Source organism: Saimiri boliviensis, chromosome 3, assembly GCF_048565385.1.
Source record: "Saimiri boliviensis isolate mSaiBol1 chromosome 3, mSaiBol1.pri, whole genome shotgun sequence".
NCBI classification, from domain to species: Eukaryota; Metazoa; Chordata; class Mammalia; order Primates; family Cebidae; genus Saimiri; species Saimiri boliviensis.
Window position 1 is genome coordinate 115911865 of NC_133451.1, and position 23439 is coordinate 115935303.

The window sequence follows — 23439 nt, forward strand, 5'->3', positions numbered from 1 at the left end:
ACCAAACCGCCAAAGGGCAGTGTGCTTACAGGAACAGAGGCACACACACTGCGTTTCTTCTGAAGAAACTTGGTCAGATTCCAGAACATGCTCTTTTCAGACTACACGAACTCCGAAATGTCCTGCATCTTGGTCCTTCCACAGCACAACTCAGGTTCTTGGACAGACTTCACATTTTTGCTAAAACCAGCTATTAGTCCTGACCACTTCCTTCCTTCCAGGCACTATTTTCGGAAGCAGAGACACAGTGCCTCTGCACCTGTTGCTCGTGTGGCCACAGCAGAAAACCTCTACAAAACCCTCATTTGTCTGCACAGCAGGACCAGTGATGCCCAAGCCCAGAGAATGGGGATGGTACCAGTATCCCGTGGGGCCAGTGGGGCCAGAGGCCAGGCAGCCTCCGGAAAAAGCATCTCCTCCGACCCGTCAACTTCCTGCCATCTCCCGACCTGAAGCTTCACACAGCCAGGCTCTCCTCCCCAGGCCTGTGGTTGGACACATTCCTAAGGGGGCAAAGCCAAGGGTCCCAGCCCTGTTCTCTTGACACCGGGATGGTGGGGTTCAGGGGAGGAGGAGATCCCGGGATGACAGCCCAGTAGTACGCAGCCTTGATTCACATGTTGAGGTGCAGATGAGATTGAGAAACAGCCTCAAGAAGCTGACAGTGTCCTGGGAGGCAGAAAAGCCCAACTGGAATCCCCTTGGGAGGGGTCCACTGCAGCCTGGGGACAGGGGAAAGTCAGGGTCATGTCCTACAGTCTCTGATCACTCTGGCCCCAGGCATGCTCCAGGATGGAGTTTCAGTGTGAAGCAACAGCTGAACAGCACCACGTAAAACCCAGTTTCTGCCTCCAAACCGACACTGGCACTCAGACATTAGCTGTTTGATCCTCGACTGCCAGGAACTCACCTTGGCTACCTGCGTGTAAACCTCTCCCTAGCTTTTGTCTTTTATCGAGAGAAATCTGGTAGAATAGTAGGGTTCTTTTTTTCCCCACCTTTTATCTGGTCTTATTTGTCCAAAGCAACAATAGCAGGGGACTTTTAAAACCTAATGAAGTCAAGGTTACAGAGTGGCCTCAAAGAGAAGGAAAGTCTCACGTTCCATCTCTCTGCATTAGGAGCAGGAGGCCATTTGTGGCTTACCGCCTTTTCATTCACGTGCAAAATACTTCCAAAAGCACAAGTTTGAAAACTCAGACTCCTGAAACCAAACCACTCATCTTCTTCACCTCTAAAAGCTCTGTCTCAGTACAGGTTACATGATAGGGCGGTACACTTTGCATTTGGGTGTGGAAAGGATATTGTTTTAGGGTTTTGATGTCCAAAGAATTTGTATTCCATAGCCATGGATATTTCTTCTTTTTTACAAATCCTTTTAAATAGACTAAATACCGCTTTGGCAGTGGCTCATCAAAACACGGACAAAACAGTACGGTTGATGGTGGTGGATTTATTTAAGTATGCAAATGGCATTCCAGAAGCCCCTTTTGTCAAGGTGTGTGGATGTGCTGGGTGCTTGCAACCTCACGGCGGGGCAGAAGTACCTGTCCCTGAATTCACAGTGCACAGCTGTGCAGTGAGCCTGTTATCAAGGGCGTGACCCAGGTACCGGCTGCAGAGAATGGAAACTATTATTTCAAAGGCAGTTACACTGAACTTGAACTTGCTATTAAATGCACACGTGCACACTCACACCCCCAAGCCCATCATAAGAGCGTATCAGCTCACACAAACACCAACCAAAAGCATGTGTCCCTGGCACTTCCTCTAGTGACGACAAGGTCAGAGACTTGAGTCCATGAGCTGCCCCATCAGCTTTGTTTTCTTCCTCATGTCAGGCCCAGGCGTCCTGAGACTGGCTTGTTTGCCTACATTGCTGGCAAATATCGCTCAGAAACAATACAGGCTTTCTCAGAAGTATTTTAAACCTGATTCTGTTTTTCATGGCCTTATTAGCAGTGGAATATCATCTCTGGTACTTAAACGGTGCATTTCAAAATCTTGAATTTCCTTCCACTTGACGGGGTTCTGGAAGTCTGATCATACTACAGAAGCAGGGGAGGGCAGCGGGAAGGGCATTTGGGACCTGCGATGCAGGAAGCAGCCCTGCGTCTGTGCTGGGAGGAAGGAAGGGGGAGGAGGCCTGAGCTCCCTTAAACCCTCTGATAAGCAGGCCAGGGACTCAGGGCGACCTTGGGTCACTGCTTTGTTATTTAAAAACAGATGACTCAGTAAAAGGTTTTAGATAGAAGTCTCAAAGAACTGAACTCCTCCATTTAGGATCTAGGGGAAGAGCAGGTCTTAACTGAAAAGCAGGGTGCCAAGGAGCCAGGGAGCACCCCTTTCCTCCCGATAACTCCCCTTGCATGAAGAAACTGAGCCAGCCAGCCAAGGGAGGCCTCCTCCCAGGAGCAGCCCTGCCTCCGCGGGCCGCATTTCGACAGGAAAATGCTTCAGTTGATTTCCATTCAGGGCTGGATAACTTTATGACCGTTACTTTTATCTGCAGCCACAGGTGGAGACAGGCATAAAAATAGCCCTTTGTCCTTTCATTCAAGGAACGTCTTCAAATATTAACTTAGCAATCTCTTCCACAACGCCCCAGAGGTAGTAGGCAGGCAGCTTAAGTTTTCATATTCTGAGTTTACAGAGTAAGATATCGGGGACACAGGGGAGGTCAGTGCTGCGGCTTTCTCAAGGTCAAGTCCACACCTTCAGCACCAAGTGGATGATAAGGACTGCTGTTCAAATCACCCCTTTTATTCCACAAGACAGACCCCAAGTTTTGAGGGCAGGGTCTATGTGCAAGGCCTCGGGTCCTAGAAAAGAGGAGTGACAGACATAGAATCGGAACCCAACACCTATTTCCTGTTACGGAAAATGTCTCATCCATGTACCCCTCTACGTGACATAAACACAGAATGTCAGTCGTTAAGTGGAGGCCTAAGGATTTACGTAGGGAAGACGCGGAGGGGGGGTGAAGCTTACTCATAGCAGAGAAGGAAAACACTGGAGCGGCTAAAGTACTCCCTCCTCCACAGGGAATGCTCCCAAGCACAGGAATGCCGACGTGTGCATATGCTTACAAGAGAAACAGACCCCTTCACAGCCCAGAGGCATGGGCTAACCTGTGCCCTTGCTTCTCGGTGCCTCTGTGAGCTGAGTAAAGGCCTCTTCACGTCTTCACTTCCTCCGCATGGAATGGAGATGGATGCCCGTTCTATAGCACCGCGGTGACAAATGAAGAGGGGAACTCATGCGAAACACTCAGCACAGGCCCTGCTCCGGCGAGCACTCGAGAAGCCTCATCTGCAGCCTCACGGTAGGCACCTCCAGGGTTTCTTGTGGTCAACAAGGGAGAACGTTTTGGTCCCCAGGAAGCAACAATACTTTTGTCAATCCTATTCCATGATTGTGCTCTTTTAAAGCAGACACAGACAAAGCCAGGAGTGATGCCCATTAAAAATTGAACTATATTTCATATTCATTTATTATCAATCCACAGGATAATCTGATTGCTACATGAGCTCATAAAAGCTTTTTTCACCTTTACAAAATTTAAAAAAAAAAATGTGCCACAAGGATGTAATAACAACTGCTGATAAACAAGAAAAGGAATCTTAAAATTATAAATTTGCTGTAGAAAAGATAAAAAACAATTATATTTTATTTAGAATTTTACCTTGAATAAAATATTCCCCTGTATAAAAAATAAAAAAGCTTGCTCTGGTTAGAATTAGAGTATTTTCGTCTTCAAATCTGGGAATTTGCATAATATTTCCATGATAGTTTTTTCCTTTGTACCGCGTGGCATTCAAGCATAGCAGATTAGAAGGATTTTTTTAAAAGCAGTCTTAAAATGGGACGTCTGTAGAGAAGTTCATTTCCTTCTTCTCCTCTGGAAGTGGAATGGAAGTTTTGAGGGAAGGAAAAGTAGGAAAAGAGAGAGATGTGAAGGGATGGGAAGGGATGGGAAGGGACGGGAAGAGATGGGATGGGATGGGATGGGATGGGATGGGATGGGATGGGATGGGATGGGAAGGGATGAGAAGGGATGGAATGGGATGGGATGGGATGGGATGGGATGGGAAGGGAAGGGATGAGAAGGGATGAGAAGGGATGGAATGGGATGGGATGGGATGGGAAGGGAAGGGATGGGAAGGGATGGGATGGGATGGGATGGGATGGGATGGGAAGGGAAGGGATGGGAAGGGATGAGAAGGGATGGAATGGGATGGGATGGAATGCGATGAGATGGGATGGGATGGGAAGGAATGGGAAGGGATGGGATGAGATGGGAAGGGATAGGATGGGATGGGAAGGGATGGGATGGGATGGGATAGGATGGGATGGGATGGTATGCGAAGGGAAGGGAAGGGATGGGAAGGGATGGGATGGGATGGGAAGGGAAGGGATGAGATGGGAAGGGAGGGAGGAGAGGCTGGGTAATGGGCAGAGAATGTGCTGTGAAATAGAGCAAGCTCACAAGAAGGCCTATCTGTAAGTGCTTTAAGATAAGGTGCGGAAGCAGACTGCAATGTCGCTAGTGCTGCCCTATGTACATATTCACAAGAATAAAAAATTCCAGCTAGTTCACATTATCTCGTCCGTTCTGAGGCATCCACTCCACCTTGCTGGCCTTGACCACAGGCAGAGCAGCACCTCCACTGCCCTTGTTGGTCCTTGAACTTGAGCGATGGCCCTGGGAGATCCAGCAGGCTCTAGAAACACACGTCTACCAAGGGGCTGGAGTCCTGAGTTAAAAAGCAGCTCCAGTACTGGAGTCGGACACAGCAATCAATGTTCTATTGTCAAGGCTTTTTCCCTTAGATTTGTCTAAAATAGGTGTCAGAGAGAAAAAAATAAAATACAAACAAACAACAAACAAAGCCAAGAAACCCCAACAATCACCGAGGAGAGTCAGAGGCTTAACAGCTCTTGACGCGGGCCTGGGTGATATCCGACGTTTTCTTGATGACGCTGGCCCGGGTCTCCCGGTCTGGCCGACTGCTGCTGGATGCTTGAGTCACGGAGGAAGAAAGGGGGAGGTCTTGAAAAGGGGGCCATGAGCTGTTGTAAGGCACCGGACGGCTCTCATCTTTGATGGTGACCTGGAGGTCCGGTTTGCTGGAAGTGACGAAGCTTGCCATCCCCGGCAGCTGGTAGGGGCCTCGAATCCCCATGTTGCTGAGGTACTGTTTGCCTTCAATATTCCTCTTCCGCCAGTGTGGCCGCCCCTTTAAAGAAAGCAGTTAAGATAGGTATTTCCTTCTCCTTCTACTAGATGGCTTTTTAAAAAACGCATCACTGGCCAGGTGTGGTATGGCTCATGCCTATAATCCCAGCACTTTGGGAGGCTGAGGCTGGAGGATCACTTAAGCTCAGGAGTTTGAGACCAGCCTGGGCAATGTAGTGAGTCCTCACTCTACAAAAAATCAGAATTAGCTAGGCATGGAGGTGCATTCCTACAGCCCCAGCCACTCGGAAGGCTGAGGCGGGAGGAACGCTTGAGCCCAGGACGCCAAGGCTTCAGTGAGCTGTGATCGCACCACTGCGCTCCAGCCTGGGCAGCAGAACGAGCCCTTGTCTCAAAACAACAACCCACAAATAAAATTGAAAAAATAAAAATGCACCACTGTTCCCATGTGTTGGTGCTTTAACTGAATTTTCTGAGAACTGCAGAATGAACAAAGGCTTAGCACCTCTACATCCCTCAACTGATTACACCCAGCTAGTCATACTCCAAGTAATGGTTTTTCTTCTCTTTTGTTTTGAAAATCAATTCCCCCTTGCTACTGCCCAGAAACAGTAACCAGACTACTCTATAAAGGCAAGAAAAGAAGGCGGCAGCTTGGGTTCTGGTCCCCCTACTTTCCGGCTGCTCGGCCCAATCATTTGACAGGTTCCAGGCCACCATGGTCAGGGTGACACCGTGACTCACAGTCCCTCAGTGCTGGCCCAATCAACCAGAGCCAACCTGCATCTTCAGAGAAAAGGCAGTGAGGAACTTAGTGATGGGCAATGAATGCCGCTTGACCGCTTTCAGATGGGGGTGGCTTACAGTGCCACAGGGCGCAGCATCAGCAGCCTCAAGGCTGGCTGCATTCAGAGAAGGGGCTAGAGCTTCGACCTCGAAGAAATCAGGCCAGGGTGCGTGTGAGCGGGACATCTGCCTTTTCAGAACGCCTGCACTTTATGTGAAAGTGTTTAATACATGGGAAACCACGGATTCAAAAACCCTGCGCTTCTCTCTCTCCTTCTCCCTCCCTCTCTCTCATTCACCCGGGCACAGACCCCCAGCAGGTGTCCAGCAGGAATGCTTCCCATCTCCATTCCAGCCACTTCCGCCATTGTGCACACCCCATCTATGGGACAAAGACGGGGAAGGGCCCCCTCGGAATCAAGATGGGGCACAAGCAGCTCTGGACATGGGTCACAGAGGGCGGGGAGCCACGCACACGTGGAAGAGGCTTCTGCTTAGCATTTTCTGATGTGTACTTCTGGTCACTGCTTTTGGCTGGGAAGGCTGTTTTCTTTCTGCCGGTGAAATCGGATGTTTAAATGGTAAGAGTTATCAGCATTTCCTGGCCTCCACTTCAAGTCCCTTTGCCTGCTTCTCTACCTGATGGTAACATTTTACTCCCTTTCCTCCCATTCACTTCCAACACTGAATTGTATAACCCCGAACCTAAAAGTATGGTAAATTTTAGGCGATGTGTATTTCATCACACAAGAAAATCCTGAAGCGAAGCTTGTGATCTAAAGGAAAGGTGCGTAACCAGCAGCAAGGAAAGCCCAGAGCTGGTCTGGAGGCTTTTCCTTGGCAGTGTCTCAGGTGGGCAGGCGGGCGGGCAGGGTGGCGGCTTACCTCGGCACTCTCTTCATCGCTGGGCACACTGTCAGTCGTTTCACTTTCTGTTTGCAGAGAGAAAAACACAGGGCCATGATTCCTATCCATCAAGCTGCCCCCAGCCTCAGGCAGTGTTTATAAAAAAGCGGACTGAGTAACTAAAGGCATCACCTCTCTCCCTTTGTAAAGTCAAACAGTCTACATGGGAGAAGCTAGAGTGAATATCAACTCTGTAATCTTCAGAGAAAGCAGGCTTGAGAGCTACGAGGAGCCACCCCTGGCCAGGGCTGGGCTGTGTCTACAATGGGCATACCTCCCACGAGGGGGTGCTGAGCCCTGGTGCCCTCCTCACTGCAGCTCTGTCCACGATGCCCACACGGGTCCTCTCTTCCAACCCAGGCCAACTGATTCATTAAGTCCCAGTGCAGAGTTGACCGTTTCTGAGAAGTTCTCCTACGTCATCCCCCTCCTGCTCGGATCCTTCCTTTACTCTCAGCCCTTTAGGACTTAGATCCTGGATTTCTAGAGTTGCATCTGCCATATAGGTTACTGCAGGTGGACAGGTCTGGGGTGCTCCCCACGATCCTCACCTCCTGGGGTTCACTTTCTTTGGGACTGCCTCCCTTGAGTGCGGGTGGAATGTACCTCTGCTTCTAACTAATAAGGTACAGCCAAGGGGATGGGATGGATGTGATCCTGTGTCCACGATCATGTTACATGACACAGAAACCTGTTGGGAGAGGAAACGCTCTCCCTCGCGGGCCTTGCTGAAGCAAGCGGCCATGCTGGGAAGGCTCCTATGGCAAAGAACTAAGGACCGCTTCCAGCCAACAGCCAGCACGAGACTGAGGCCATTCCTTGGTCCAACAACCTGCAAGAAACGAAATTCTGCCAAAACCATGTGAGCTTGGAAATGAACCCTTCCCCAGTTGAGCCTCAGATGAGACGGCAGCCCTAGCCAACACCTCCGTGGCAGGTTTGCAAGACTCTGCAGCAGAGGACCCAGCTAAGCCACGCCTGGATTCTTGATTCACGGAAACTGTCAGATCCAAATGTGTGTTGTTCCAAGCCCCTAAGTCTGTGGCTGCACAGTCATGGCAGCCAATCAGTTACCATCCCCATTTGGCCTGCCAGTTGTGAGACACTGGGCAAGTTTCTCAACTCTACTGAGCTACAGTTTTCTCGCCTGTAAAATGAGGGCATGGCCACCTGCTAAGAGGATTACATGAAGAGGGAGTGAGAGAATAAATGGAAAAGGCCTAGCAAGGGCCCGATGCACAGCACACACTCCATGTATCAGCACTGCTTAACACTGGGTTTGCACAACAAGCTGGACTAATGGAATCAAAGTCTAGTGATTACACATGACCTATGCTTAAAAAAAGGCTTTCAAAAGTCAAACCATTTTGATTTTGTAAAATAAAATGCCAACGGTGGGTAACGTTTTCAGTGTCCATAACCACTGAGACATGAAATCACAGAGGACGGAGTTTGTGCAATATTTAGGCATTTAGAGATCACTTAGCTTGAGCCCTTCATTTTGCAGACAAGGCTTAAGGAGTAACTGCAATAGCTTCTCCTCCTGATGGGAACATTTAACTGCCCTTCCTTCCATTCAGTTCCAATGCTGAATTTTATAACCCATACCCAAAAGTATGGTACATTTTAGGTCATGTACATTTCACAACACAGGAGAATCCAAAGGTGAAGCTCGTGTTCTAAAGGTAGCGAACATTTAGGGAGCCCTATGGGTCAGTGCCATGCCAGAGGCTTTGCATGCAGGTCTCACAGGGATCCTGAGTTGGGAAGCAGCTGCTCTCATCGTCCGTTACGCAGAAGAGCTCTTATGCTCTAGTGCCTTCCAGCCTTCCACCCTGTCCTTGGTGAGGGGCTGGCCTCTATCTCGTATCTTCCTGGTGGCAGAGCTGGGATGAGATGGTCCAGCCCAGACAGAGCCCATTCCTCCACTGACAGCATCAGCCCCAAACCAGGCTCTCTCAATTAAAAGCTAAAGAACAAGGGGACAAACCGTGCCACCAGGGCAGTCCTTAAACAAAGACAGCAAGAATGTTGACTGCACTGGTCCCAGCCTGGAGTCTCTGTGCCTGCTTCTCAGCCACCGTTCTCCAGTGACTTCACACAGGCCTGGGTGTTTGTGGAGGGCTGACCATAATCAGGTGGAAGACAGATCTCACCACTCCTTGGACTGGGCATGTTTCCCCAAAACATCCCACGCTGGGAGCCTCAGATGCCCAGAGAGGCCCTCAGTCTCGGCTGACGGTGATCCCAGCTACGAAGATGAGCTGTGATCTAAAGGAAAGGTGCGTAACATTGCTGGGCACAAGAACTGTTTCCACGCAGAAACGTATGAAAAACAACAGAAAAAGACAATTTCCCTCCTCACAAAACCCTCGTGCTAGCTCAGTATCCCAAGGAGGCAGGAATCAGCACCGCCACGCCCAAGAAACAAAAGGAGAAACAGAGATGTTGAGAAACTTGCCGAAGTTGCCAACTGAGCCAGCACAGAAGAGAGAAAACAAAACTGCTCTTCTGATCCCAGGTCTGCGCACTGCACACAGCAGCCCTGCTTCCCTGTTGTTCGGGCCTCAGGGAATTCCACGATCCACTTTCCATTTTACACTTTGTGCTCCAAAGCCAAGGTCTCTCTTCCTTTCATACATGTTCAGGCGCCTTTCACTCCTAATCACCTTACATAAATATCATTGTCTTCTTTTCCTTTCCCCTCCAAATACAGACAAAGAACCGCCACTAAGCATGCTTTCGGGGCTGCGATTCCAGCACAGCCCAAGTCTCAGGTGCAGGAGGGGCTGGAGGTCAGATCCTGGGGTAAGACCTTGCACAGTCTATAAAAGGGACTGGAATGCTAACCTCCTTTCAGTACCCAGTTTTCAGCTTCGGGGAAGTAGCTGCAGATAAGAAAAGATGCACATGCCCTGAACTTACGTGTTCAGCTGACACAAATGCGAGTTGAAGAGCGGCAGGTCTGAAGTTCCACGGCTCCTGAAGCAGTTAGGAAGACCTAGCATAATAGGAAACTGATGGCTTTCAAAAGGGGCCTTGAGTACCTTAGCTTAGGGGCGGAGAACCCTGAACCTCCCCGAGGGCAGCGCTTCTCTCTGCAACCCCGGAATCAGGGGCTCCAAGTGTTTTGTTGGGTGCCCCGTGCCCCAATTCCTCTGAATCCCTGTTTCACTGCACCAGGGCCACTTCCACGCTGACCGGTTACACGAGGAAGCCGACTCCAGCCACGCCTCCAGGTCAGTTACTGCCAAACTATCAACGTAAGTTATTTCACTTTCCCTTTTGATCAGTTCGGATTTGTTTTTGTTTTTTACTTATTTCGAATACGACGGAATAAAGAAGTCTGGAGTTGCTGCACACGCCACTCCCAACACGCTGAAAAAGCAGAAGGCGTTTGCACAGTACCGACAGGCACATGAGTGATTCACTTCACCCTTCTGGTCTGTTTGCCTGAAAGCATCTGGGGTGGGACGGAACGGGAGGACTTGGATCAGATGATCTCAAAGGCTATTCCAGTTCTAGGGTGATGCTGGTTGTTAGTTCACTACTCCAGTCCAGATTTGAATGCCTCTCTGGGTCTATACATATTTTCTAAACATCCCGGGAACACTGCAGGAAGGGAGAGGATACATTTTACTTGAAAGCCTTTTTGCACTCTGACATCCTGCTGCACTTTCTGGAAGGCTCTTGTACAAGTTTGATTAAAGAAGACTGACAAAGATTTCTTTTATTGACCCTATTCTCAATTACTTTCGCCAGGAGTAAATTATTTTCCAATCAGAGTCCTCTTAATCTCAAAGCTATTGGGTCTTTGCTCCATGCAACAAAATGCAAGCCTCGTGTGGTTTCCTGAAGGACTCAAAGTCTTTACTGATGGCTACCAGTCAGCTGGCAGTCTCCACTCTCTCATTATAGGCAGAGTCCTTCAGATGATGCTTAACTGATGGCTGCTGGTCAGCAGGTGACCTCCACTCTCTCATATAGCCAGTGAGTCCTTCAGATGGTGCTTTACTGATGGCTGCTGGTCAGCAGGTGACCTCCACTCTCTCATTACAGCCAGTGAGTCCTTCAGATGATTGCTTTCTTCTCAAGTCTACTTCCCAGCCCCTCTTACCCATCCTCCCCCATAATTCTACTGTGGCTTTCTTTTACTAAACCATCAACTGCCTAATAAAATCCTGGTGCCACAGATCAGGCGAGGGGCCACTTTAGAATGGACCTTTAAATGACATGGCTTTCTGCCAGAGCTTCCCAAGGTGGCCCTTTGAAACATCCCTCCCTAGTATGAAAGTTTTACTGTCTCTTCTCTTTCCCACCATAATACTTAGATCACAGAGGAGAAGACAGACTTGCAAAACTCAACGTGTCTTTGTAATACTACTGGGATTATAGTTCAATGATCAGTAGTGGGAAAAGCTAGCAAACAGCAGCCACTAAGCTTTATTCATCCGTTTCCCAAACAGATGAATAAAGGTGGTCAGAGGAGGCTGAAATTTAGATGAAAAGCCCAAACAAAGGAACTCTGCCATGAAACACAGGCGAACAGCTGACTCTAATGGAGAATATAAAGCCAGAAAGGTGAATACAATCAGAAAGCTGCCTTTCCTGGCAGAATGTTATACAATTTCTGACTGAGGAACTAAAATTAGCCACAGTCAGTAACGGAGAAATTTCTTACATCACTGTGAGGTCTAGAAAAGCAGCAGCGATGGAGTATTTTGGCTCCATCCGGTCAACTTCCCTCGCCAAGGTTCTGGAGAACCAGACAACGAAAACAATGGACGGAAAGAACCAGAGGCCAGGCTGAAAAGCCAGGCTCCAGCAACACCTCCTGTTGACTGCCATCCTGGCACCGAAAGCCATTCAAATCCATGCAAATGTCCTGGAGAGAGTAATGAAATTTTCATTTCTCTCCGCATGGATCTACTGTTCTCCGGATTCTTTTGCTTGAGCAAAGGCCACTGCTGGCAGAACAGCAAGAAGACGTCTTTCCAGAATCCCCAGAGAGACCTCAGAAAAGTCTTACTCAACAGATAAACATACGAGTCTATTCTAAAGCTCCAACCCCCTAAAAAAAAGAGGAGAAAAAGAAAACCACATGGAGTGCAACGAGGCCTGTGGCAGCAGGTTCCAGAAGAAAGTCACGAGTTTTTAGCCATCGCTATGTAAATATAAGCAAAGTGGCTGAGTGTTTCACGCTTCAGTTAGCTCTACTGTAAAATTAAGGCATAAACATTCTGCTCTGCCTCCTTTGGTGGGTCCTTGTGAGAATCAAATGAGGTCACAGGATGTGGCTGTGTTCTGAATGACAGCCGTGCAGCTGTCCAGGGCAGAACCCAGGGTGGGGGACAAGGACAGCCCTTGGCATCGACTGCACAGGGGGTCTAGCTGTGCGCCCAGTTGTTCCTGTGTTAGACACACTGCTTTACCCACATCAGCCTTATATTCATACACACACACACACACGTACACACGTATTTTGATGACAGGATCTTGCTCTGTCACCCAGGCTGGTCTCCATTTCCTGGGCTCAATCGATCCTCCCAGCTTGGCCTTCCAGGGCTGGGACTACAGACGTGAACCACTGTGCCCGGTCAGACTTGTCACTTTTAAAATGGGGATAATGATGGTGCCCAGGCCAACAGGGTTACTCTAATTATAATTACACGAGTCAGCTGTATTATACCAGGCGTGGCAGCTCATGCCTGTAACCCCCAGCGCTTTGGGAGGCCAAGGTGAGCAGACAGCTTGAGCCCAGGAGTTCTAGACCAGCCTGGGCAACATGGCAGAACCCTAAAAACAACAACAACAAATAGTCAACTGCACCCGAGTACTGAGTACAGTTCCAAAGGCACAATAAACTTGCAACAAATAGTAGTTCTTGTGATGGCATACTGGCAAGGAACAAACAGGGACTGGCATATATGAGTTCAAAATGTGGGCCGGGCACGGTGGCTCATACCTGTGATCCCAGCCCTTTGGGAGGCCCAGGCAGGCAATTGCCTGAGGTCAGGAGTTCAAGACCAGTCTGGCCAACATGGTGAAACCCTGTCTCTACTAAAAATACAAAAAAATTAGCCGTGCGTGGTGGCACGCGCCTGTAATCCCAGCCACTTGGGAGGCTGAGGCAGGGGAATTGCTTGAACGAGGGAGGTGGAGGTTGCAGTGAGCGGAGATCGCGTCACTGCACTCCAGCCTGGGCGACAAAGTTCAAAATGCATTCGCTGAATAAATCACTGATGACAAGCTTATCCTGTTTGACAGATTATAACCTTTCTGTAGCCAAGGTTTATTCTCACATTTCACTTGTGTTCCTAGCGTCAATGTACACCACGGCCTATGCTAAGTGAAATAAGCCAGTCACAAAACAACAAGCACTATGATTCCGCTCATACGAGGGACCTGGAATAGCCAGATTCATTGAGACAGAAAATAGGTAAAAGGTTGCCAAGGGCTAGGGTAGAGGAGGGAAAGGGGACTTGGTGTTTAACGGGGACAGAGAGTCAGTTTTGCAAGATGAAAAACGTTCTGAAGACGGCCGCCGGTGACAGCCGCACAACATTCATGCACTTCATGCTACTCAACTGTGCACTTAAAAATGGCTACAATGGTGATTTTTATGTTGATGTATTTTACCACAATTTTTAAAAGTGGAAAAAAAAAATCAAGAAAGTTGGCCTTCAGGGAAAATGAGATTAGATTTAGTGGCCGATAATTCACAAGCAACCGGTCCTTTGAGTCGACTCTAATTCCAGCGCTGGTCTGAGCCGGTCTTGGGGGTGGTATCTGCTGGAGGACGCCCGTTTAGTAGCACGTGAAGAGCCCTGGGAAGAATCCCTGAGCTGCTGACTAGAGCCGAGCTGCAGTTTCCCATCATGGGGCCTCTGCTTTTTATTTTTAATATCTGCAAGCAATAACACTGACTCCGAATTTATATTTCCTAATTACAATTGATTCTTACAAAATTTACTGGAGATCATCAGGAAGAGAGGAGGAGATGAAGAAGGAATGCCAGTGAACAAGAGGGGCCGTGCTTTTACTCTGTAAGAATGGAAGAACCCACTGGATCTGTTCTTCCTCCTGGGACTGGCCAGGCCAACTCCTGTCATTATGTGGCCAAGTCCCTGGGGAATTGGAAATGGGCTCAGTCAGTGGCCTAATTAGAACCTGTACTAGATAGAAAAAGAAAGAGAAAATACGTGGAAGAGACAAGTAAGCTCCGTGGAATGGAATGGGTCCAGTAGTGAGCTTGGGGTCTGAAGGTTGAGGTCAAGTCCTGGCCCAAACACTTCTGACTGCACGACCTTCAATTCAGCAAGCCTCTTGCTGTCCAGAAATGAAGGAATGGGAAGAGATCATCTCTAAGGTCCTATCCAGCCTGCTCAAATTGAGAATCCATTAAAACACGGTGCCAGGTTTCTGACAACTTGGGCAAATAAATTAGACTCTGATGAACCGCTGCCCCAGAGAAATCTTATCTGTTAACCATACATAAAAATGTTATGGGAGGCCGGGCACCGTGGTTCACGTCTGTAATCCCAGCACTCTGGGAGGCCAAGGTGGTTGGATCACCAGAGGTCAGGAGTTCGCGACAGGCCTGGCCAACATGGTAAAACTCGGTCTCTACTGAAAACACAAAACTTAGCTGGCATGGTAGTGCGCCCCTGTAATCCCAGCTACTTAGGAGGCTGAAGCAAGAGAATCACTTGAACCCAGAAGACAGAGCTTGCTGTGAGCTGAGATCATCCCACTGCACTCCAGCCTGGGTAACAGAGCAAGACTCTGTCTCAAGAAAAAAAAAAAAAAAAACATTATGGGTGACTTAGTAAAGAAATGCTGTGATCCTGATCCTGTCCTCTGAGAACGAAAGTGTCCAAGAAGATGTTGATCAAGAAATTAAAGCATGAAAAATTCCGAAAAGAACAACTTCTAGGACAGAGGAGAGACACTCCATGGGGTGGCGAGAGGGGAGACCCTAGACCGGAGGACTGCGCGGCCAGTTCCGTCGCGCCCTGGAGGCTCCTCCTGCTGCTCACCTGCGTAGGAAGACACGGGAGAGATCTGCAGAGGGTAGAGCTCGCTCATGCTGGCCGGCTGCTCATCGCTCTCAGTGGTCACCTCTACAACTTGGCAAATGTCGGGCGGATTGGTGACGATCTCTTGATCCTCGATGTTGCTGTCCAGGTGGGACTGTCCTACGACTTCAGAGAAGAAGAGAGTCATCATGCCAAGTCTCCCGACCTAACAATTCTAGCACACTTTCTCAAGACGGAAGGGCCTTTCCCAACAGAGCCAGATCGCCAGGCTCCCCTCACCACCTGTCCCCTGCCGTGGGGCTGAAGAACAAGCCTGAGTTCTGTAGCTCTGGGGTGATGTCTCCAGGGAAGAGCAGGCCAACACCTGGCTCCCCAGGTCTGTCTCCAGCATGCCTGCCAATGGCATGCACAGATGGCCGTGTCCTATCCAGCTCAGCAGAATCCCACACTCAACCCTGTGATAGCCAAGGCCTCAGGACCAGAGGCGGCATCCAGCCCCAGCCCCAGGGCAGACATGACAGGACTCTGAACCTGACCAATTTCTGCTCCCTGCTTTTGCTCAGAAAGAAGGTGCTGGCCGGGCGCGGTGGCTCAAGCTTGTAATCCCAGCACTTTGGGAGGCCGAGGCGGGTGGATCACAAGGTCGAGAGATCGAGACCATCCTGGTCAACATGGTGAAACCCCATCTCTACTAAAAATACAAAAAAATTAGCTGGGCATGGTGGCACGTGCCTGTAATCCCAGCTACTCAGGAGGCTGAGGCAGGAGAATTGCCTGAACCCAGGAGGCGGAGGTTGCAGTGAGCCGAGATCACGCCATTGCACTCCAGCCTGGGTACAAGAGCAAAACTCCGTCTCAAAAAAAAAAAAAAAAGAAAGAAAGAAGGTGCTGTGCTTATTTTCTGGGTTCTATGATCCAGAGAGACATTATCAAACCTTACTAAGGAGGAAGGACCATGAAAATCCACCCAACTGTGTCGCATCTAGCTGTGGGGAGCTCTGCTCACACTCCCAGCTCTCTTCCGGCCCTGCGGGCAACATGTCCAGCTGGCCGAAATCTCAGCACAGTGGAATAGAGTCAGCTCTCCAATTCCAGCAAACATTAGTAGCATCAGCTCCCAGAACACTGATAAGATGGAATCCGACCACCCTGGCTCTGAAACCTGCCTCGATTTGTTTATTATTTATTTTGAGATCACCGTAAACTCACGTACAGTTGTAAGAAATAATACAGGGATCCTGTATGCCTTTTACTCCTTTTCTTCCACTGGTTATATCTCACAAAGCTAGAATACAATATCACAACCAGGGTATTGACATCAATAACAATCCACCCATCTTACTCCAATTTCCTCAGTTTCACTTGCACTCTTTTGTGTGAGTGTGTGCCTGCGCTAGGACTAAGAGCAACTTTATCACAAATGAAGTTTCATGTACCTACCACCACTGTCAATACCACACAGTTCCATCACCACCAATCTCTCTCACGTCACTCTTTGTAACAATAGCCACCTTCCTTCAGTACCTCCCTAGCCATCTCTTTGTCCGTAACCACTGGGCAACTATTCCTATAACCTGTTAATTTCAAGGATGTTACATTAATGGACTCATACAGTAACCTTTAGGGGTTGGTTTTTTTTTTTTTTTTTTTTTTGAGACAGTCTCGTTCTGTCGCCAGGCTGGAAGTTCAGTGGCCCAATCTTGGCTCACTACAACCTCCATCTTCTGGATTTAAGCGATTCTCAAGCCTCAGCCTCCCGAGTAGCTGGGATTATAGGCACGCGCCACCACACCCGGCTAATTTTTGTATTTTTAGTAGAGACGGGGTTTCACCACATTGGCCAGGCTGGTCTCGATCTCCTAACCTCGTGATCCGCCTGCCTCGGCCTCCCAAAGTGCTGGGATTACAGGAATGAGCCACTGCACCCGGCCGGGGTTGGCTTTTTTTGTTTAACTCAGCATAATTCGCTGCAGAGTCACCCAACTTGTTGTGTGTATCAGTCACTGGTTCATTTTCTATTGCTGAGGAGTATTCCACGGTATGGATATACCAATGAGTTTATTCTCCCACTGAAGGATATCTGGGCTGATACCAGCATTTGATTATTACAAATAAGGCTGCTATGAACGTTTGTGTTCAGGTTGTTTATGAACATAAGTTTCCATTTCTCTGGGATAAATGCCCAAGAATGCAATTGCTGAGTCATATGATGATTTCATGTTTAATTTTACAAGAAATTGCCAAACTGCTTCCCGGAGTGACCGTACCATTTTACGTTCCCACCAGCAACATCTGAGTCATCAAATTTCTTCACAGCCTCGGCAGCATTTCGCATTGTCACTGTTTATTTATTTTGGCCATTCTCGTAGGTAAGTAATGATATTTCACTGCAATTTTAATCTAAAGGTCCCTAAGTTCCTGCCCGAATTTTAAACAGAACTGACTTCATATGGCTGTTGGTTGGACAAAATGTCCCTGAAAACTAGCTTCAGTAAATAAAGGTAAAGAAAGAATTCCCAAAGTCCTCAAGGCACTTGGCCACCATCATCAACATTTTACTCATAACTGTGTATGTTATTTTAACATTTTAACCCATAAAAATGACAGAGAACGCATCGTTATCCTGTTTCAGATGAAGAAACTCAGGCACAGAGAGGGAGAGTGACTTGTCCAAACTCACACAGCTTGGAGGATGTGAGGTGTTTTATGTTCCGGTCCATTGTCTCACCAACCAGCAAAGTATTCAGGTTAGGCAGGAAGGGGCCGCATTCCAGTCTCCTCGAGACGCCAGGCGTCAGGGAGAAGCTTCTGTTTTAATCACTCCAAGTATTTTATTTTCTGAAGTATTTTCTTTATAAACAAGGTCCTGTTTTAATTGCTTTTTGCAGAGCGATAAGCACATTATCTGGTTTCTATGCAGGGAAGGTTCTAGAGGGCAGTGGCAACTCATAGGTCCCTTAATAAAGAAAGGAAAGGCACAAAAAGAGCTCAAAAAGGGGATTTGGGGCTGTGATAAAAGAGTCCAAAAGCCACAGGATACGGAATGCAAGGGAAACCGGGTCCTGTTTTGGTTTTCCTGGCGGGGATAAAATTAAAGAAAAGGCAGGCAGGCTCTATATGGCAGGCAGACTCCCAAGCCCGTTTATTTCATCCTTTGGACCATCCTATTTGAGGGTGAGGACATCAGGTATGCAGGTCACTGGACACAGACCGACACTGACCTCCCTCATCTCCAGTTTCTTCTGCCTCTTCCCGCCAAGTAAAATAAAATGGCAGGAAAACGAGATAATGTCCTTCCCTACCCCAGGTCCTAAGAAGCAGCTGCCGGGTGGAGGGAGAAAGCAAATGGGGTGTGTGCGTTTGAGGAGGCAGGGCACAGTGACACCTTGCATGCTAAGGCAGTGAAGGTCTTAGATAAGTTTAAGTCAAAGCCATTTAAACCTCCAGTACTTCAAAACCCATCTCTCCTTTGCATGCCGCTCCTAACAGAAAGCCAGCCAGCTAGCTGGGGCTACCCACAGTGCCAGCAGCTCCAGCATCCCCCTAGTTAGATCCCTTTGTTCCAACCGGAAATTCTTTCTCTCACTGCTTTTCCCCATGATGCCCAAGTCAGTTATTCAACTAACAAAGATTCTGAGAACACCTGCACCAGACTTTGCCACCCAGAGCTAGGAGGAGCAGCCGGTCAATGCAGCCACGAATCCAGGGTATAAGAAGTTCATATTCATGGCTACAGGCCAGCGACTGACCATCCAGAGAGTAAGTTTAAGGCCATGAACACGTGAAAAGAAAGAAAAGAAAAAGAAGGGGGCCATGTGATGGAAGCTGAAGAAGTGCAGTGGGTTTTTCCAGTTTGAGGAATCAAAGCCTTCAGTGAGGCAGGGGGCTGGGGGTAGGGGTTGAGAAACAGGCAGCATTCACGATGCCCCTGCCTTCTGGAGCCCCTTCCTGACCCCCCAGCACGGATTGACCTCTCTCCCCTGGGTGCCTCTCATTCACTGTCCCCCTTGCTCTGCCGAAATTACAACGGGAAGAGACCTTGAGACACTTCTGGACTTCCGGCCTCGTTCTGCCAGTTGACTCTATATACCCGGAAGGAGCTCTCAATGGGTCAACAGTGTCTCTCCTCAACCAAAGTATGAACACGCTCACAGCACCCATCAGATAGGTGCTCAGGAACTCTCCACTGAATACACGGACACAAGAAGGGGCCGAGGCTCACTGACTGAAACCGGAGTTGAGTCCTGCAGGGGTTGGTGACAATCTGCAAATACGGGACGTGACAATGTTTTCCAGAAAATGTCAAGACTTCTGGCAAGTGGACTCCTGAAACCTACAAGAAGTGATAAAGGCAGCAGGAGGTGGGTGCTAGGGCCGGGGACCAGGGAGGAAACATGTCGGGGTGATGAAAACGTTGTCTTCAGTATGGTGGCTGTTACACCAATGAGTGCATCTGTCAACATTTATAGAACTGTATTCGCCCCTTAAAAAGGGGTGAATTTTACTGTATTTCACTTAATATACATGACTTGGGGGAAAAGTAGATAAGCATGTCCATGCAGATTTTAGGTGTATTCTGAATGCGGGTGCCCAGGACGGAAAAGTCAGTCTTTGTTTTCTGGGCAACGATCTGGATACCAAGTTAATATGTTACCTATCAGGCCAAATTCCCCCACAGGAGTGTGTTGTTTTATGCCTTAGTGAAGGACAATGGCTTCTCTCCATCCAAACACTGTGGGTACTTTAGAAACTTTCCAACTCTCGAGTGAATGCCCATCAGAGAAGGAGGGAAATCCCAGTACCGAAATGCTCTCTAGATGCGCGTCGGCACTATCACTAACCAGTCTCTGTTTCTCTCTCTCTCTCTCTCTCTTTCACATGCCATGTCAACTGATTTCCCTGAATGACCAAGAGACAAAGCAGACAGCGGCACTGACTCCTGACGGCTGAAAAGACACATGAATAACAAACTTACCTGCTACAGCAAGTAAGGTCAGAAGTGTCACTCCTCTGGGTACAAAAGAGTGTCCTGGCTGATACTAATGACAAAACCTAACTTTCTGAGAACTCACCTTTGCCTCTCCCTACCACCTCCCAAGACCTCACAACCCACGAGGAAGGCACAATAGTGATCCCAGTCTGGAAAATCTGAAACAACGGTACCAGACAGAACTATGTCAATAATTCAAGGTCAGACAGCCAATCAGCAGCAGAACCGTGATTCAAGGTTAGCCTTACCTGACTCCAAATTTCAACTCTTTATACTAAGGTCTCCCTAACAGAGAGAGTTAATGAAGTCAAAACTGAGCTACTGTTGGCTTTCTTAGTCCCTCTCAGGATAAAAACTTCTGAATCTCACCTTAGTGAGTCCTCGGGCTCATAGCTAATAGTGACATTTCTTTTCAACAGTTCTCTATTGCATGCCAGGGAAATTCCCAAACAGAAGAACTAGAAATCCACTAACTTTATCCAGTTTATTAAAGTCAGCACATCTGAAAAGAGTCACCCACAGGAATGCAATTTTATCTGAATCTAGCTGCTGAGAATTATAACAATATTATTTATGGCTGGTTACTGATGAACCGGTTTGATTCCTCAAAAGGTCATTCTTACTTTATCAGCAATTGTTGACTTAATGTAGGTCTCCACCTGAGAAAGCAGCTTGCTCCCACACCTCACAGAAAGTGCTTAAAGCAGATTATTAGAAACAGAGGGGTCCTTAGAGGTGGTCTGGTCCTATCATTTTACAGTTGAAAAAAGCTAAAACCCAGAGGTCAGGTAAATTGTTAAGGTTACCCAGGTAGCTGCAGAGTCAAGAATGAAACTTATTAGCAGGCATATAAAATCAGGCCATCAGCAGGGCATCAGACAGGGAAATTTCCCCAACCCCGTCTGAAAGTTTCAGTAGTTAAACTTTACACCAGCCCTGATGACACAGCACAGATGGAGGCTATTTCTCTTAATCAAATATATTTTAATATGATTTTGGTAATATCATAATCATAACATATCATTTTACCCCCTTCTAGCCCCAGAGAAGTTTATCTGTACATTTCATTTGATCCTCACGATAACTCTGTGAGATGGGCAGGAAAAGTATGATTATCCATTTTCTACGTAATTTTAAATTGTAAATATTTCCATTTTATAAATAATTGCATATGATTTCCAATCTACATAGAAATTGAATTTCAAAAAATTAAGGAGTTCCCACAAAGTCACGTGGTCAATGAAAAACTTCAGAACTAGGTCTAGAACCTACGTCTTTTGACTTCTAATCTCGAGCTCTTTCGGTGTAAAATACAGCCATGATTTGGTCTGGGCACTCGAGAGCCATGAGTCAGAGACAGGGGTCTGTAGGTGCCTGGATCAGGCTGCCCCCGACTGCAGACTGCACACACCTCACCAGGGTGACGGAGGAGGCGAGAGTGGCGTGGAGCAGCATGCACCCTACAGCCCATGAGCAAACAGCATCTCAGGCTACCACACAAAGGGAAGCACAGCACGTATCCCAGTAAACACTCCGTAGAGCTCACCAGTGTCTCAATGCTATAGGAGTGGACATGTGGATGAGATGTGTTGGGCTGGAGCTACACTTCCTGCTGGAACTGCCACAGGTCCCCTCCTCACTGTGCCTGGGGGCAGAGCCTCTGCAGCCATGTCACAGTAAGGAGACCCACCACCAGCCTCACCGTCTCTATGTGCAGCCATAGGGAGCTTAACTTGTTCAGAGTAATTCAAGTTCAAAGACAGGTATGAAAGTGGTAGGCAGGGCCCAGGTCATGCCAGACCCAGGGCCCTGGGGGAACTCAAGTCCTTCTCTCGGGGGCAGCGGTGACATGATGACACTGGCATTCTGTATTCTGTGAGAAGAATCACGGGAAGGCAGAATGGAAGCAGAGCCCAGGTGACAGCCACCGCAGGACCAGACGCAGTATCAGAAACAGAAGGGGATGGGCTTGAGAAGAATGGTGAGAGAAGATCGGAGGAGCTGACAGGTGATAATAACTGAGTGGCGGCAGCCAGGGACGGGGAAAGGAGAAGATAACACACAGCCTCACAGAAAGATGACAGCTTTCTTGAATAAATAAAAACTTCTTAAGGCTGAGAACACAGCAGCCCAACTCCACTGCCCAGGTAGCTGGTTGGCACCCAGAGCCGAGAATAAAGTCTGCCACGGCTTCTGTGTCTGGTTAGATTGCGATGTAATAGCTCACACCTCATAGGGATTTCATCTTGCTGACGGCGTTCCAGGGGTGTGGATAACACTGAACGCCTTGTCTCAGGTCCCTTCTCCTAAGGGGTGAATAGCTCGGCTTCCAGGAAGAAGGCATGGGGCACAGCTGACAGCATGAGTGACCTCCTAAGACGGGGTGCCCTCCATCTAAACACTCGCCCCAGAGCTGCTCTTTATCTTATAAATAAAGTGTCTATCTGAAGCACAAGAAAATACGGCAAAAAGAAGGGGAAGCAGAGGATATGGGAAGAGGCGAAGACCCAGTTTCACAGCCTGTGTCACCTCCGGGCATCCTGAAACCACAGCAAGTGCTGGGGCCAGAGTCTGCCAAGCTTGTGTTTGACTGCGAGGCCCTCAGGGGGACCCTAAGGCTGGTCTGTGAGCTGGGAATCCGCTCTCCTACGCCTTCGGGACCCCACGTTGGTATGTGGGTTGACAGGCTTGCCTTAAAAAGCTGCTTGAGCTTCACTATAGATAAAGACAGGCAAATCTGGAAACAATCACCAAAGAAAAAAGAATGTCCTATAAGGGGCACTTTGGGCAGCCACAATTAAGACCAAAATCCCAACACCATGACTTCCTAATTGCCATATGCCTAGTCACTACAGACTGCTCTGTCTGGTTTCGGAGCAAGCTTTGCTTTATTGAAGGGTGGGGCTGTCTTTTATCAAGAAACACACCAGGGTTCTAGAGCACTGCCTCGGCCAGTCAGACAGGACGTCTGCACCTGTAAACTTTCTACACTACCCGGGAGATGGTCTCAATACAAAAAAGCACTGCTAACCTCGGCAAGAGGCCAGCAGAGTGGTCAGGACAAGCCAGCGTGTTGCTGGCTTCTTCTGTTTCCTAAAAACAGGAGGCACCACACATACAACAAAAATTCAATGCTAAAACAAAGTAAAAATAACCAGGACTTTATTTTCTCCTCCTTCCCCTTAAAGGGAAAGCAGGGTGAGGTCTACTGGGCACCACACCTGTGCATTTGTCCACACAAGTGAGAAGGAATGACACGTCTCTTCAGTGTAAAGATGCTGCCCTCCTCGGGGGTGGGCATGGCCAGCTACATCTGGAGGCTGTTCAACTATTACCAAGGAGGGAAAGCACTGCTCCTCTGAGACCTCCAATCTAAATTTGGTTCCTTGGTTTTTCTCTCTCCTTTCTTTTCTTTTGCAGTATTTACCACAAATGGTAATGCTGCAGCTATCTGTGGGTGTCTTTGTTGACTATCTGTGTCCCTCCATGAAAAGAGAAATTGGCCCTCCTCCAACTAT

The 23439-nt window shown here is 48.3% G+C and overlaps 1 protein-coding gene across 2 annotated transcripts in view; it reads right to left on the minus strand.

The window, feature by feature from the left end:
- Positions 1–3453: 3453 nt before the first annotated feature.
- The window catches only part of IRF2 (interferon regulatory factor 2), a 100594-nt gene continuing 80608 nt past the window's right edge, over positions 3454–23439 (minus strand). For both annotated transcript variants that reach the window (XM_074396692.1, XM_003933848.3), the window contains 3 exons: positions 14932–15096; positions 6872–6918; positions 3454–5240 (listed from right to left, as the gene is read on the minus strand). In XM_074396692.1, coding sequence (XP_074252793.1) covers positions 4932–5240; positions 6872–6918; positions 14932–15096 — 521 coding nt within the window. In that variant the 3' untranslated portion in view covers positions 3454–4931. The remainder of the gene's footprint in view (positions 5241–6871; positions 6919–14931; positions 15097–23439) is intronic.